The sequence below is a fragment of the Triticum aestivum genome, chromosome 7B, assembly GCF_018294505.1.
Source record: "Triticum aestivum cultivar Chinese Spring chromosome 7B, IWGSC CS RefSeq v2.1, whole genome shotgun sequence".
NCBI classification, from domain to species: Eukaryota; Viridiplantae; Streptophyta; class Magnoliopsida; order Poales; family Poaceae; genus Triticum; species Triticum aestivum.
The window spans coordinates 43784062-43797594 of NC_057813.1; the positions used below are offsets into that span (position 1 = coordinate 43784062).

Below are 13533 nucleotides of genomic sequence, written 5' to 3' on the forward strand. Positions count from 1 at the left end.
TGCGAGAGGATGCACGTGGGCTGGGCTAGTGGGCTTGGAAGATGCCTATATAATTTATTTATTTTGTCAAAATCCTGGGCGGGCCATGGCCCGGTTTAGCCCCTACAAAGCTCCGCCCCTGTGTGTGTGCATGCATTCATAAGGATGAGTGTATCTGTGTGTGTATGAGTGTCAACATCTGTACCGTGTTAAAAAAAGGTAAACTAAAGTTATCAATGATCATGTAGTTGATTGGATCCAGTGTGGGTACGCCTATTCTTCCATGATCACATAATTTATTTCACCGAAAATCAAATCCAAAGCATGCCTGGCTTCAGTGATGCAATTTTTTGAGCCAATCAGAACAGTCAGAACTAGCTACCAAGCCCTTGGTCAATCTCATAGACGCCCTCTGAATACCTTATCCTGAAAACAGCCCCCGTGCCGCTCCCTCCCCGGGGCGACACGGGCGGCTCCCGCCTCCGCCTCCGCACCTCTCCCCTCACGCCTCCTTCTCCCCCTCGCCGTCGCCGGTTGCCTCCGGCAGGCAAAGCCTGCGCGGAGCCGGCGGCGGCGGGGCATCCTCTTGCTGCCGCTCGCTCGTGGGATGGGGATACGGCGTGTGGTCGGCGGCTGACCGGCGCTTGGCTCCGGGGCGGCGTCCCGGCTCGCGGTGGAGGAGGTTTCCGGCGCGCTGTGCCGGGATCTGGTCGCGGCGGCGGGCGCGCCACGGGCGAGCGGTCACGGTCGTGGCGCCCGTACGGGCCCAATCTGGACCTCGCGAGATATGGTCGGCGCGGCCGGTGGTGCTGGGATGGACGGAGGCTCGGCCCCCTGCTGCGTGTCCTGGTGGAGCCCTTGCTGCGTTCCTCCTGCTTGGTGCCGTGGTGGTGCCTGCTCGAGTTTCGGTTGACGGGCTGCGGATCTGGCAGCTCGTCCGGCGAGTTGGGGTGGGGTGGCGGCCCTCCCTCCCTTCTAGGGATCCTCTCTGGATGTGCAGCGTGCGGCAGCCGCGCGGTGGAGGTCTCCGGTTGTCGGGGCGACAGGCGGACGACGCAGTTGGCGCGGATCTGTTCGGAGGTTGCAAAGTGTGAAGGTGGTCAGATCCAGCCGAATTTGCCCTCGGTGGCTCATTGGAGGGCTTGCTGATGCATGATGTTTGGGGCTCGTGAGGTTGACCCGGGCGAAAGCTTGTCTCCGGTGTGTCCGGAGCCGGCGATGGCGACGCTTTCAAGCGTCGTTTCCTTCTTGTTGGCATCGTCGAGGTACTCTCAGTTTCAATCTTCGCAGCTTTGGGGGAAACCCTAGATCCATGGGATCGGACGATGACGGTGCTCTAGCATCGTATCCCCTCTCGAGGGCTTCGTCTTTGGAGCTAGCATCATCAAGCAGGACCGATGGAAGTTGGTGGTGTTTTGCGTCGAGGCTTCTGTGGCAAGGATGATGGGCGTGTGCAATGTCGGAGACGCGGCAATGGTTGCGGTAGTCGGCTCTTCTCCGGCGTGTTTGTGGGATTACCTCGGGTTGTTTTGCTGCCGTGAAGTCGGAGCTGCAGCGACGGGGCCCCTGTGGCGACGATGACAGGTAGCAGGTGGTCTGTTCGGTGGTCTTCTGCGGCGCCAGCCTTGCATAGTTCTCCTTTGAAGCTATCTTTCAGAGCCGGAGCTGTGATGTCCTTGTGCGGGTGGCTGAGTTTGGCGCGGGGTTTCTTGTGTTCCACACAGCCTCTACAGTGTGGGTTGGGCGACATTTGTCTTCGAAGAAGTCGGAGTCGCTTTCTCGGAGATTAGGGAGGGCGATGACGCCTGTTAGGGAGAAGTGATGACGATGACACCGGTGGGTGATGTTGACGAAACCCTCTATATGAGGTGTATGCGGTATTATGTGTGCGCCGCTTAGCGGTTTGTTACGGTTTTCGTCCGGTTTTTCGTTTATTAACCGGACAACTCTCTTCTGCTTTATTAATGAGATGAGGCAAAGCTTTTGCCTCCGTTTCAAAAAAAAATCTCATAGACCAAATCTTCGCCACTTGCCCTCTGGATCAGTGTAATATATGGTTGTTTATCGCTCGGTCAAAACCAAATCTCTGTCATGTACGGCACCTTTGAATCAACAAAACATAACTTCATTTTGCCCACGTCACGTACGGCTTGCACATTGCACAGGGATTGCTTCATTTTGTCCATAAGAACTGCCTGTACATTGCAAGACCAGCACCTAGCTAGATAGTATAGTAGCCATGTTCTTCCCCGGGCTCTCGCGCCAGCACGGTGCTCCCGAAGCCTCTCCGTACGACGACGACAGAGACCACAGCCTGGTGGTGCTCCTCACCTTCGCCATCTTCTTCTCCTTCGTCGTTCTCTACCTCATCGCCGGCGTCCTCTGGGCCTCGGTGATCACCGCCTTGGCCGTCGCGGTCTCGTTCTGCTACATCAGCGCCCGCCGGCATGCTGCGCTGAGGCGCGGCCAGGTCGTCGTTGTCAGTGTCACTACTAGGAAAAGGGCTATAAATAATATGGACACTAATGGCGTACCAGACATGTGGTGCGCCACTACTATATACTAATGGCGCGCCATGTGTTGGTGCGCCACTTGTAACAATTTTTTTTTCAAAACTAGTAATGGCGCACCACATCCACGGTGCGCCACTAGTAATTTTTTTCAATTCTTTTTTCAAAACTAGTAATGACGCACCAGGGGATAGTGCGCCACCACATCCACCGTGCGCCATTACTAACTTGGCCGAAAAATTCCACCGAATGCAACCCCCCCCCCCTCCCCGTGGACCGCCTTTTCAGTTTAAAAATAAAATAAAAAGAAATGATGGAAATGTCAAAAAATAAAAGAAAATAAGTTTTCCATGTGATATGTGGTCTAGTTGTTGGGAAAATTTACAAATATGAATTTCGACTTTATTTGCAAAACCTCTCTGAAATTTATAAAATGGGCATAACTTTTGCATACGAACTCAGATTAAAAAGTCTTTATATGAAAAATCATCTACTCGAAAAGTTACATCCAAATTTAATTGGGAGAACCCCATTAAAAATTTTCAAAATCCTCAAAAACCTAACAGAAAAAAAATTACGGGACTTTCAAGTCTAGAGGCAAAAAAAATAAACTTACTAGTGGCGCACCGTTTGCTAGGTGCGCCACTAGTAACAGAAAAAAATTGGTTTACTATTTTTTTATTTTTTTTCAAAAAATGATACGTAATATGATCGGGAAGTTTGAAATGTTTTTCAAAATTTTATCATACTCATGAACATGAACAAAGTCCTAGACATCAGCAAGGTTTAATAGGATTGATATGATAGATATATCAACAAGTGCTTGTTAAGTGAGATGGTGCTGGTGTTGGATAGAACTGCGAAGTTAAGCGTGCTCGGGCTGGAGTAGTGTGAGGATAGGTGACCTTCCGGAAAGTTTGACCACTTAGTGCAATTTGACTTGAGATTAAGCATATTGACCTGAGATTAAGCCATAGTGACCCGAGATTAAGAAAAAAAGAAAAAAAATTGAAAAAAAATGGAAAAAAATTTCTGAAAAAATATTTGAAAAAAATTGTTACTAATGGCGCACTTCTATGTGGTGCGCCATTACTAAGTCAGATAGTAATGGCGCACCGTGGGCTATACTAATGACGCACTGCCTGGTGCGCCATTAGTATCTGGTATACTAATGACGCACTTGTGGTGCGCTATTAGTAAAAAATTTTAATGGCATGGTGTTAGTGACGCACCTGTAGTGCGCCATTAATAGGCAAAACAGGTGCGCCACTAGCAGGCTGCAGGCCTTTTCCTAGTAGTGTGTGCGTCTCGCTCGGAGCAACGGTGGGCGAGATGGTCATATGCCTGGGGCTCGTGCAGGTCGGCGAGATGGTCGGCAGCTGCCAGCGTGCAAGCATATGTTCCACGTGGATTGCGTTGACATGTAGTTGCACTCGCACTCGACGTGCCCTATCTGCCGTGCTGTGGTCGTCGAGCTCACCGTCGGGCTGTCGTCCGAGCCGCCTCCCGTTTGAGACTTGTTGGCCGGCCCGCACCATTGGCGGTTCGTACAGGAACTGGTGCATAAATCGTAGTTAAATGTAGTTATTTCAGATTACACTGGTTGTATATGTAGTTAAATTGTTTGGTGTTTGCCAACATCAACTCGATCTTGAGGCCTTGCCTGAGTTTGGTGTATCATTCTGTCGTTAACTCTCTTCCCGCCGTTAACGAGGGAGGATAGAAGAAACAGCCAAACTGGAGAGCAGATTGTAAGGATTGAGATCGAGAAGTGACTATTCGGCACTGCCGGGAATAATCCCGGGCAAACATCGGGCCGGGCCGGGTTTCGGGCCGGGCTTGTAAAAGCCCGACCTTCATTTCCCAAGCCCGAGCCCGGCCCAAAGCCCGAAATACTCCCTGTTTTCAAGCCCGAGCCCGGCCCAAAATCAAGCCCGAAGCCCGAAATGCTGACCCGAACTCTGTTTTTTAGTGTACGCACGTGCAAGCTCGGCCCGAAGTCCGAAAGCCCGGCCCAAAATACATAAAAATGAAGCCCGAGCCTGGCCCGAACTATCTTCCGGGCTGCAAAACAAGGCCCGAGCCCGGCCCAAACGTCAAGCCCGACCCGGCCTGACCCGGGTTTTTCGGGCCAGGCTCGGGCCAGGTCGTTGGGCCAGGCTGCCCATGCCCGGGTTTAGCCGGGACCTCCAAAAAAACTTTGGGCATCATCCAAAACAATTTTGGATCGCAATCTCACATTCTTTATATATCTGTGTACTATTCGACAATGCTGGGACTTCTGAAATACTTTGGGCATCATCCAAAACAATTTCGTATCCCACTCTCAAGTTCTTTTTATTTCCTACTAGTTCTTCTGAATATCACTAGTGACTCTACATGTTTGATAATATTAATATGTGGATATGTAAAACATCTTCTGGTCAATAATTATTAACGGATCCATAAGAATTGCCGCATGCCAGAAAGATCTTTATCCAACGGACCTTCTATTATCGTATACCATTCCCTTTGCAACATGATACTTTACAAAACCAGAGGCAAGGTCTTATGTTATCCTCACGATCAACATTTTAATCACTATTCCTAGTTATCTTTGTTACTGTTTATACTATTTACTTATTCATGTATTCCGTTGTTCCCATGACTAATACCTTAGGGCATCTCCAACGCGGACCCTCATAACGGACATAGTATTTATTTGTGGACTGGTCCGGACCAGTCCCTGGACACTAATGCGGGAGCCGGCCATTCAACCATGCTTGCATACATTTCAAAGCAAATTTGAACAAACCAGATGAATTCCATGCAAAGCAGATGATTATCATTTAAACCGGACCAAATTCATTACACTTTTGACATATTCCAACTAAACAAAGGCGATACTTTTTAAGCTAATCTAAATAATCGATGGCCGTGGTACGTGTCCCACATCCAGATGTCGATTGGATCAATTATCCTACCAGGGTGTTAGGGACCTACCACCCTTAAAAACAAACTTATGGGGATTCCACGATTTCTTCATTCCATGATGATTCTTCATCAAGCTCTTATGGGTGAGAACTGATCTTATGTTCAAAAGAACAAGTCTTGCTCAAAGTTCATAAGTTCCAGAATATATATCAAGACTCTCATGGTAATCAAATGAAAGAGCTTCCAAATGGAACTCCTCGAACATCTTCGGGTTTATTCCTCACCGTTTAGCCCACTCTAGGCACCTTTGCTTATCTATAAGGGTAGTGTGTCTTGCCATTCTATGATATTAGGCTTGTCGTATCGACGCCCTACTAGGGTTTCAGGGCTATCTGATTTGCCAATTTAACATACAAAAGTATATAATAAGAGTCTTCGGTATGGGGTCAATCCACCCCGTACTCAAATCATTACTTCATAAGCGGATAGTTGAATCACGTATTCTAACACTTGGTCTTTCTCACTCCTCTTTAAGAGGTCTTCAACTACAAAGCTAATAAAACGTCTTTTGGTGGCCATGATCCTACACGGATTGTGTTAATAACTTGCATCCGTAGAAATACTAAATTTTCCGTGTGCAAGAGTTGTGTTCTCCTTGCAAATGAGTAGTCCTTACGCAATGGTACTGGTTGGGAAATTAAGCCGAGTGGCACACTTGGCTTATTGAGGGTGTCACGTGGACCTCTGTTAGCGTCGATAAGCCGTCACGTGGCTTTATTTTGCCCAGAGCCCCTATTTTAACCTTGGCCTATATGTAAGTCGAGTACCCATGAAACTACACTCGGTTACATAAGCCGGTCCAAATTAAGCCTAGAGCCGTAAGCCGAGTGTAGCACACGGCTTACACTAAAGCCGAGGTTATTCGGGTTTTCGCCAAGGATGTTTCATACTTGGGTATATTTTCTGTAGTGGAGGATCATGATTCTGTGTCTGAGGAACATCTTTTTATTCAAAATTTCCTAGGTTTAGATGTCTAGTAGTATTTGTTAGACAGGGACAACAATAAATAAGGTTGAAAAAGCCGGTAGGCGTAAGTAAAGCGGTTGGCCTTCATCTAGCTCCTACGCAGTGTTTATCCACCCTAGGCATGGCCTAAGCGGTAATATAGTTTTCACTGTCGGGGTCTATCTGTAGTTATTATATGTGTATTGATACTAATTTAGATCGTCTATTTAAGTGAACTGCTAGCAACTGCCATTGGAATATGCCCTATTTGGCATATCAGCGCAATATGGCATGATTTCATGCTTGGGTAGAAAATTTCTTGCTTTCCCTATCTAGACCTCAATTTATGCACCAGCCGAGGCGTTTGGCCATTGTCTAGCGTCTAAGCTTGCCTAAGTGACCCTAGGCACTGCATTCTCCAATAGAGACAATAAATGAAGGACAATGACTTCTATCTCTCTGATCTAAATCTCCATAATAGCTTATGTTTTTTAATATCTTTTCAAACGTTTATATCATGGGATATTCGCACGGTTATTTTCATGTTAAATTTGCATGCTCTTTTTTCTTGACAGTGATTAAGTTGAAGTTTTTTTTGCGATGAAGTGATTAAGTTTAAGTTCTATGTATAAGAAATGAAAAACATGAGTCCGTATGGAGGTCAGAAAGGATGATATAATTTTCATCCCAATAATTTCATTAGCATTCCTGCGCAAAAACGAAAAAAAAAATCATTAGGATTCCTTTATGGACGTTTGGGTCAGCTGTCTTCATCGAGCCGCATTTGCATTTTCACTTTGATGATGCAGACAGCACGACATGTGTGATGTGTTTACCCATTTTCAAAAACGAGCATCACTCCTGGTCTCTGCATCAGTATGATTCACACAACCATATTTATTAATTATTCAGCAGAGCCTGAAAAAATGATTACAGGGATCAAGTTGAAGCTACATATTAGGTGAACAAAGTCGCTACACCTACAAATATACAGTTGTGCTATGTCCGCATAACAGACACAATCTAATCCAGTGGCCTTAAGACCATCCGATCTAGGAACTCCATAACATGCAACGCCTGCGCACGCTCTAGGATCCGCACCGCCATCTTCCGCCATCTCATCTTCAGGAGGAAACACTGCAAAGATCCTCCCATCTGCTGTTGACGTCGCCGCGCCACCGGATAGCGCCACCAGCCTGCATGCCCGATCTAATCGCGTCCAACACTAAGACTCCACTGCTCCATGCCGCTGAGACCCATCGTCTTCAATGCGGTCGATGTAACCCGCTCCACCTATTGTCCTCTTCAGTGAACCGCTGCTCCAAGACCATTCCCTTAGGAGGCGGAACGGTAGCAAAGTCTCCGTCATCATGCGATCCAGGAGACCCAGATTTAGGGTTTCCCCCTGAAACAACTGCCACCTGAAGGAAGAGGGGCACGCCATCTGCAACTGCGGACGTACCCAAGCGATGCCTGTCGGTGTCAAAACCGGCGGATCTCAGCGGATCTCGGGTAGGGGATCCCGAACTGTGCGTCTAAGGTCGATGGTAACAGAAGACTGGGGACACGATGTTTACCCAGGTTCGGGCCTTCTCTATGGAGGTAATACCCTACTTCCTGCTTGATTGATCTTGATGAATATGAGTGTTACAAGAGTTGATCTACCACGAGATCGTAATGGCTAGAACCCTAAAAGTCTAACCTGTATGATTATGACTATGATTATCCTTGCCTCTACGAACTAAACCCTCCGGCTTATATAGACACCAAAGGAGACTAGGGTTGTACAAAGTCGGTTACAGAGAAAGGAATCTTCATATCCGGGCGCCAAGCTTGCCTTCCACGCCAAGGAGAGTCCCATCCGGCCATGGGAGAAAGTCTTTGGTCTTGTATCTTCGCAGCCCATCAGTCCGGCCCATACCAACAAGCCGGACGGCCGAGGACCCCTTAATCCAGGACTCCCTCAATGCCCACCGCCACATAGTTCTCACGACGACCCCTTCAAAAGGACACGACACCAAGAGCGTCGTCGCCGCCCTAGGGTTTTCACCTGAGAGACCGTAAGGTGGGAAAAGGTAGGGCGGACCCGAACGACGTCTTCAGAAAGAAAACTGGCACCTTCGGGCGTCGTCGCCGTCGCGGACGGCAAGAGCCGACCAAGGAATTATCCCAATCTGGAGCCCCACCACGCGCTCCGCCCCATCTCGGTGACCGGCTAGCAGCGGCCATGTCCGGTAAGATGGACTGCACGTTGCCGTGAATGAAGGAAGAAGTAGCTCGGCGCCGTTGGTTGCCAGGGCACATAGCCGCGGCACCAACCTTCCGGTGGATCGGCAGCCCACCTGCCCCGCCGCGCCACCGGACAGGGAGGCAAGCCGAGCTGAAGCTAAGTATGTACTGTGAAGCATCTGCTTTGTAAAATGAGACCCGCTACCGCTATGGCAGGATATTTCGTGACGCCAGCCATCGGCTTCAAATCAGTATTTTAAATAACGGGCTATGGCAAATAGCGGCGGCGCGGGAGGGCTTCCGGCGCGGCGCCCCCAAGTCCCCTCCCCCTCCCTTCTCCTTTCCCGCCGCTGCCAGAGGGCCTGGCCGGGCAAAGCTCGCCTGGGCCGGCGGCGGCAGGGCCTTCTGGTTCCCCCACTGGCAGAGGAGTGGCGCGGGTCTTCCTCTCCGGCTGGGGCACGGTGCGGGCGCCGGACGCCACGGCGCGACGTCGAGCTGGCGCGCTGGTCGGCGCTGGGTGGTGGTCGCGTGGAGGGTGGCGCATATGGTGGTGGGTCGTGCGGGGCCAAGACGTGGCGGCGCGGATCTGGCGCGTGGGGGCTCCTGCGGCAAGGGCTGCGGGCGGTGCGGCTGGGTGCTCCTGGGCGGTGGGCGGCGGCTGCTGACGGCGTGGTGACCAGCGCAGCGACGGCTTGGTGGCGGCAGTGGTGGTGCGTGCCGGCTGGATCTGGCGGTTTTCGGCGGGCGGCGCGGGTTTGGGCATCGGCCTGGCATGGCTGTTGCTCCGGCTGTGGACGGCGGCGGCGAGGCGGCATGGTCATCTGGTGTGGCGGCTTCCATTCATCGAGCCGGCATCACGGCAGCTCGGCGGGTCGGCTACGGTTCGACCTTCGATCCATCTCATCGGCTCCCGGCCGCTATCTTCGTCGAAGGATTGACCGTCCCCCAGCTGCGGTCCATCGCTGGTCTCGCGCCCGATGCGCAGGTTCGAGCTCGTCTCGTGCACAGTGCCGCAGGACTAAGCTCGTCTCGCGCACCGTGCAGCAGGACTGACCTCGTCTCGCGCACGGTGTTGTGGGATCGAGCTCGCCTCGTGCGCTGTGCTGCAGGACGGGTCGATGGAGGTCAGGTGGCCGGCCTATGGGGTCTCGGCGCTGGGGGTCGGCCGGTGGTGCGAAAGGTGGGATCTTTCCGCTCGTCTCTTTGGTTGTGATAGCGGCAGGTCTCGGGTGAGGTGGTGTCAAGGTCTTGGATGCGGGGGCGGCGGCCCTGGTAGTGGTTGCGCGGTCTCTCTGGCGGAGGTCGTGGCTTGGTGCTGCCTGGTGGCCATGGCCGTGTGGGCGGCATGGTTGCCGGGGTGTGACGTTCGGCGGCGGTGAGTTTTGGCCGGGGTGAAAACCTGTTCTATCTTCGGACGGACCGGCGGCGGCGAAGCTCGTTCCCTTCTTGAAGGCGTCGTCGCGACTCTCATTGCCCGTCGTGCGGCTCCGGGGGAAACTCTGATCCTCGGATTGGGCGGTGGTGGTGATTCGGTGTCGTATCCTTCCTGAAGGCGCCGCCTTGGAGCCACGGTTCGTCATATGTGGCTTCATCTCTCCGCGGTGGTGTTGCCGCGCTCAGCGCCTATATATTTTGCCTTGGGTGTGTGCGTGTGTTGTGGTGGCGTGTGTTTGTACTGGATTGCTGTGATCGTGCTTTATATATAAAGCGGGGCGAGAGCCTTTTTCGGTAATAGCGACGGCCCTACAAATCAGCTATAGAGAGGCTATTTCACAAGTTTAGCCAGCTATACAACATAGCGACACCTCCTCAAACCGCTATAGCTGGGCTATAGCCGGCTATTTAAAATTTTGCTTCAACACGCTGTGCTGAACAACTTACTGTAGCTCGGCGTCGTTAGCTGCCAGGGCACCTAGCCGTGGCACCAACCTTCCGGTGGATCGCCGGCCACCCGGTCCGATGCCCGGCAGCCCACCTGCCTGCCGCGCCACCGGACAGGGAGGCCAGCCAAGCTGAAGCTACGTATGTGCCTATGAAGCATCAGGTCTGTAAAATGAGACCCGCTACCGCTATGGCAGGATATTTCGTGCCGCCAGCCACTAGCTTCACGCGCTGCGCCGAACAACTTAACTGTGGTTCCCTTATCCGATCAAAACAGATCTTGTCAGGAACGGCAACACCAACACATGACATGCAGGGATCAGGATAAGGGCAACTGCAACCACTGTCCCTTAGCTAGCTCCTCTCCTCGATCGCACCTTATCGTCGACGACGTGTGCGACTATAATAATTCCAGCACCCGCGGCCGATCGTCAAAGCGGCCGGACTATTGTCGTCACATCGAACGAACGCTACTGGAAGATCAGACCAACCACGGAAGGTCGTGCAAGAGCAACTATGGAAAGCATGGGGGTAGCGAGATGGACGTCGACGGTGCAGGAGCTCGCTGGCGCCCTCGGCAAGCCCGACGTGCCGGCCCGGTACGTCTCGCGCGGACTTCACGAAGACGACCAGCAGCCCGCCGTGGCGCCGGTGCCTGTCATCGACATCGGCCGCCTTTTCAACCAGGACGGTGCCGTCGCAGCTGACAACGAGGAGGCGAAGCTCCGGCTGGCGGTGCAGTCATGGGGTCTCTTCCTGGTAATTAGCCATCTATTCTCACGTCGCACTCTGGCATTTCGGAGCCAAATCAGCTGTCATCTACTGAAAGCTTGCGTATTGAGCGAGCGAGCGTACCGTGTCATGTGTGTCTGCAGGTGACTAACCACGGCGTAGACACCTCGGTGATGGACGGCATGATGGCCGCCTCGAGGGAGTTCTTCCGGCAGCCACCAGAAGAGAAGCAGAGATACACCAACCTCATCGGCGGCGAGCGGTTCCAGCTTGAGGGCTACGGGACCGACCGGGTGAGCTCGACGGAGCAGATTCTCGACTGGTCCGACCGGCTTTACCTCAAGGTGGAGCCCGAAGATGAGCGCAGCCTAGCCCTCTGGCCAGCGCATCCCCAAACCTTCAGGTGATCAGCGATCTGATCACACAAAGATCGATGGGATCGTCCTCTCTCAAAGTAACAAAGCAATATCAAGGTTCTCAACTCTGGTTTTTACATCAGGAATCTTCTGCACGAGTTCACCACGAAATGCAGGGTGGTGAAGGACGGACTTGTCCGGGCAACGGCGAGGCTGCTGGAGCTCGACGACGACTACTTCGTGGACAAGTTTGGGGAGAAGGCTGACACCTACGCTAGATTCAGCTACTACCCGGAGTGCCCGAGGCCGGAGCTCGTGTTTGGCCTCAAGCCCCACTCCGATGGGAGCGTTCTTACCGTGCTCATGGTCGATGACACCGTTGGTGGGCTGCAGATTTTGAGAGATGGCGTCTGGTTTGATGTACCGACTGTTCCTCACACCCTGCTGATCAACATAGGTGATCAAACTGAGGTAAACACCGTCACCTCCGCTCGCAGTATGCCAATCGAACCGCTAATGTCTCTGTTCCAGTTCTGAAAATAGAAAGTGTAAACATTTACAAAATGAAAATATATTTTATTATGAATCTTTATGGTGTCGATTTTGATATTGTAGATGTTTTCCATAAGTTCGGCCAAAGTTTATTGAATTTGACTTGAGACAAAACTAGAGGCACTGTATTTTAACGTTTGGAAAAAATATTTTATCTTTGACCTTTGGTTAAAAATTTATTTAGAATTTTAGATGAAAATGTAACATTAGATTATTCATGAAATGGTTCCACAATATTTTTCCCAGACTTATTTAACACAGTGAAGATATAGTGTGTCCAAATCATGGTTTTATGCAGAAATTAACTTGGGTCATCTAACCACCAGTGGTTTATTATGGAGTTTATTTCATATATTCTCACTACTTATTTATAATTTGTATCTATATCACTATAAAAATCACGAGTTGTAGAAAAATGGCATGCCTCCATTAATCATACATATACTTATTCGGTTCTTAGTTATACTTGTTGCCTCCTAATTATTTAACCTCTAAACTTATTTTGTATACATGATGTACAATTGGTGGTTTTCTTGAAAAAACTATGTGATATTTCTTTTATAAAAAATATATTTTCGCTTTAGCTTTGCATGCTATTTGAAAATTTCCAAACAATGTTTCTAATTCATAAAAAATTATACAACGATTGCTACATGTGGGCTTATAATTTTCTTGTGCTTCTAACATCTTTGTTTACGGAAGTATGCAAAATTACATGGTTTTACAATTTTCAAACATGTCAAGGATAACAATGGTAAGAAAAGACGTCATGAGGATTGTATTTTTCTTCCCACATTTGTGTTATACCAGTCATTAGTAACTGTTATATATATACATTATATTTCAAAATGATTATGGGTCTACCTCCGCCATGGATGGATCGGTTAGGAAGGTGGTCAGAGGTGAAAATATTCATCACACATCGAGTAAATCTGATGTGTTTGTACTATTCTTTGAAAAGTCCCTCAAGCTCTTGGCCTAATCATAAAAATTTTAACAGATAATGAGCAATGGGATCTTCAAAAGCCCTATGCATAGAGTTGTGACAAATGCTAAGAAAGAAAGGTTATCGCTGGCTCTATTCTACTCGGTTGATCCCGAGAGAGAAATTGAGCCAGCGAGTCAGCTGGTAGATGAGAACAGACCGGCGTTGTACAGAAAGGTCAAGGTCAAGGACTACATTGCCGGACTCTACGAACATGTATCTCAAGGAACGATGGTTATTGACACAGTGAAGATATAAATAAAGCTCTGCAAAAAACAAGACATAAATAGAGCAATACTACACGCACGGATTATGTTTACAGAGTATTACACACAGTGGCTTACCTAGCTGATTTTGATTGGGTAGAAATAAATTGACGGGCCCACACCCC

The 13533-nt window shown here is 50.0% G+C and overlaps 1 protein-coding gene across 1 annotated transcript; it reads left to right on the plus strand.

The window, feature by feature from the left end:
* Positions 1–10852: 10852 nt before the first annotated feature.
* On the plus strand, positions 10853–13461 carry LOC123159246 (protein SRG1). Its single transcript, XM_044577073.1, has 4 exons — positions 10853–11276; positions 11393–11652; positions 11749–12076; positions 13158–13461. The coding sequence occupies exons 1-4, from the start codon at positions 11034–11036 to the stop codon at positions 13398–13400; spliced, it is 1074 nt and encodes a 357-aa protein (XP_044433008.1). The 5' UTR covers positions 10853–11033; the 3' UTR covers positions 13401–13461.
* The last annotated feature ends 72 nt before the right edge of the window (positions 13462–13533 follow it).

Coding starts and splice junctions, on each gene's coding strand:
- LOC123159246 (XM_044577073.1), top strand. CDS start 11,034: ATGGAAAGCATGGGGGTAGCGAGATGGACGTCGACGGTGCAGGAGCTC. Junction 11,277..11,392: donor AGTCATGGGGTCTCTTCCTG/GTAATTAGCCAT, acceptor GTGTGTCTGCAG/GTGACTAACCACGGCGTAGA. Junction 11,653..11,748: donor GCGCATCCCCAAACCTTCAG/GTGATCAGCGAT, acceptor TTTTTACATCAG/GAATCTTCTGCACGAGTTCA.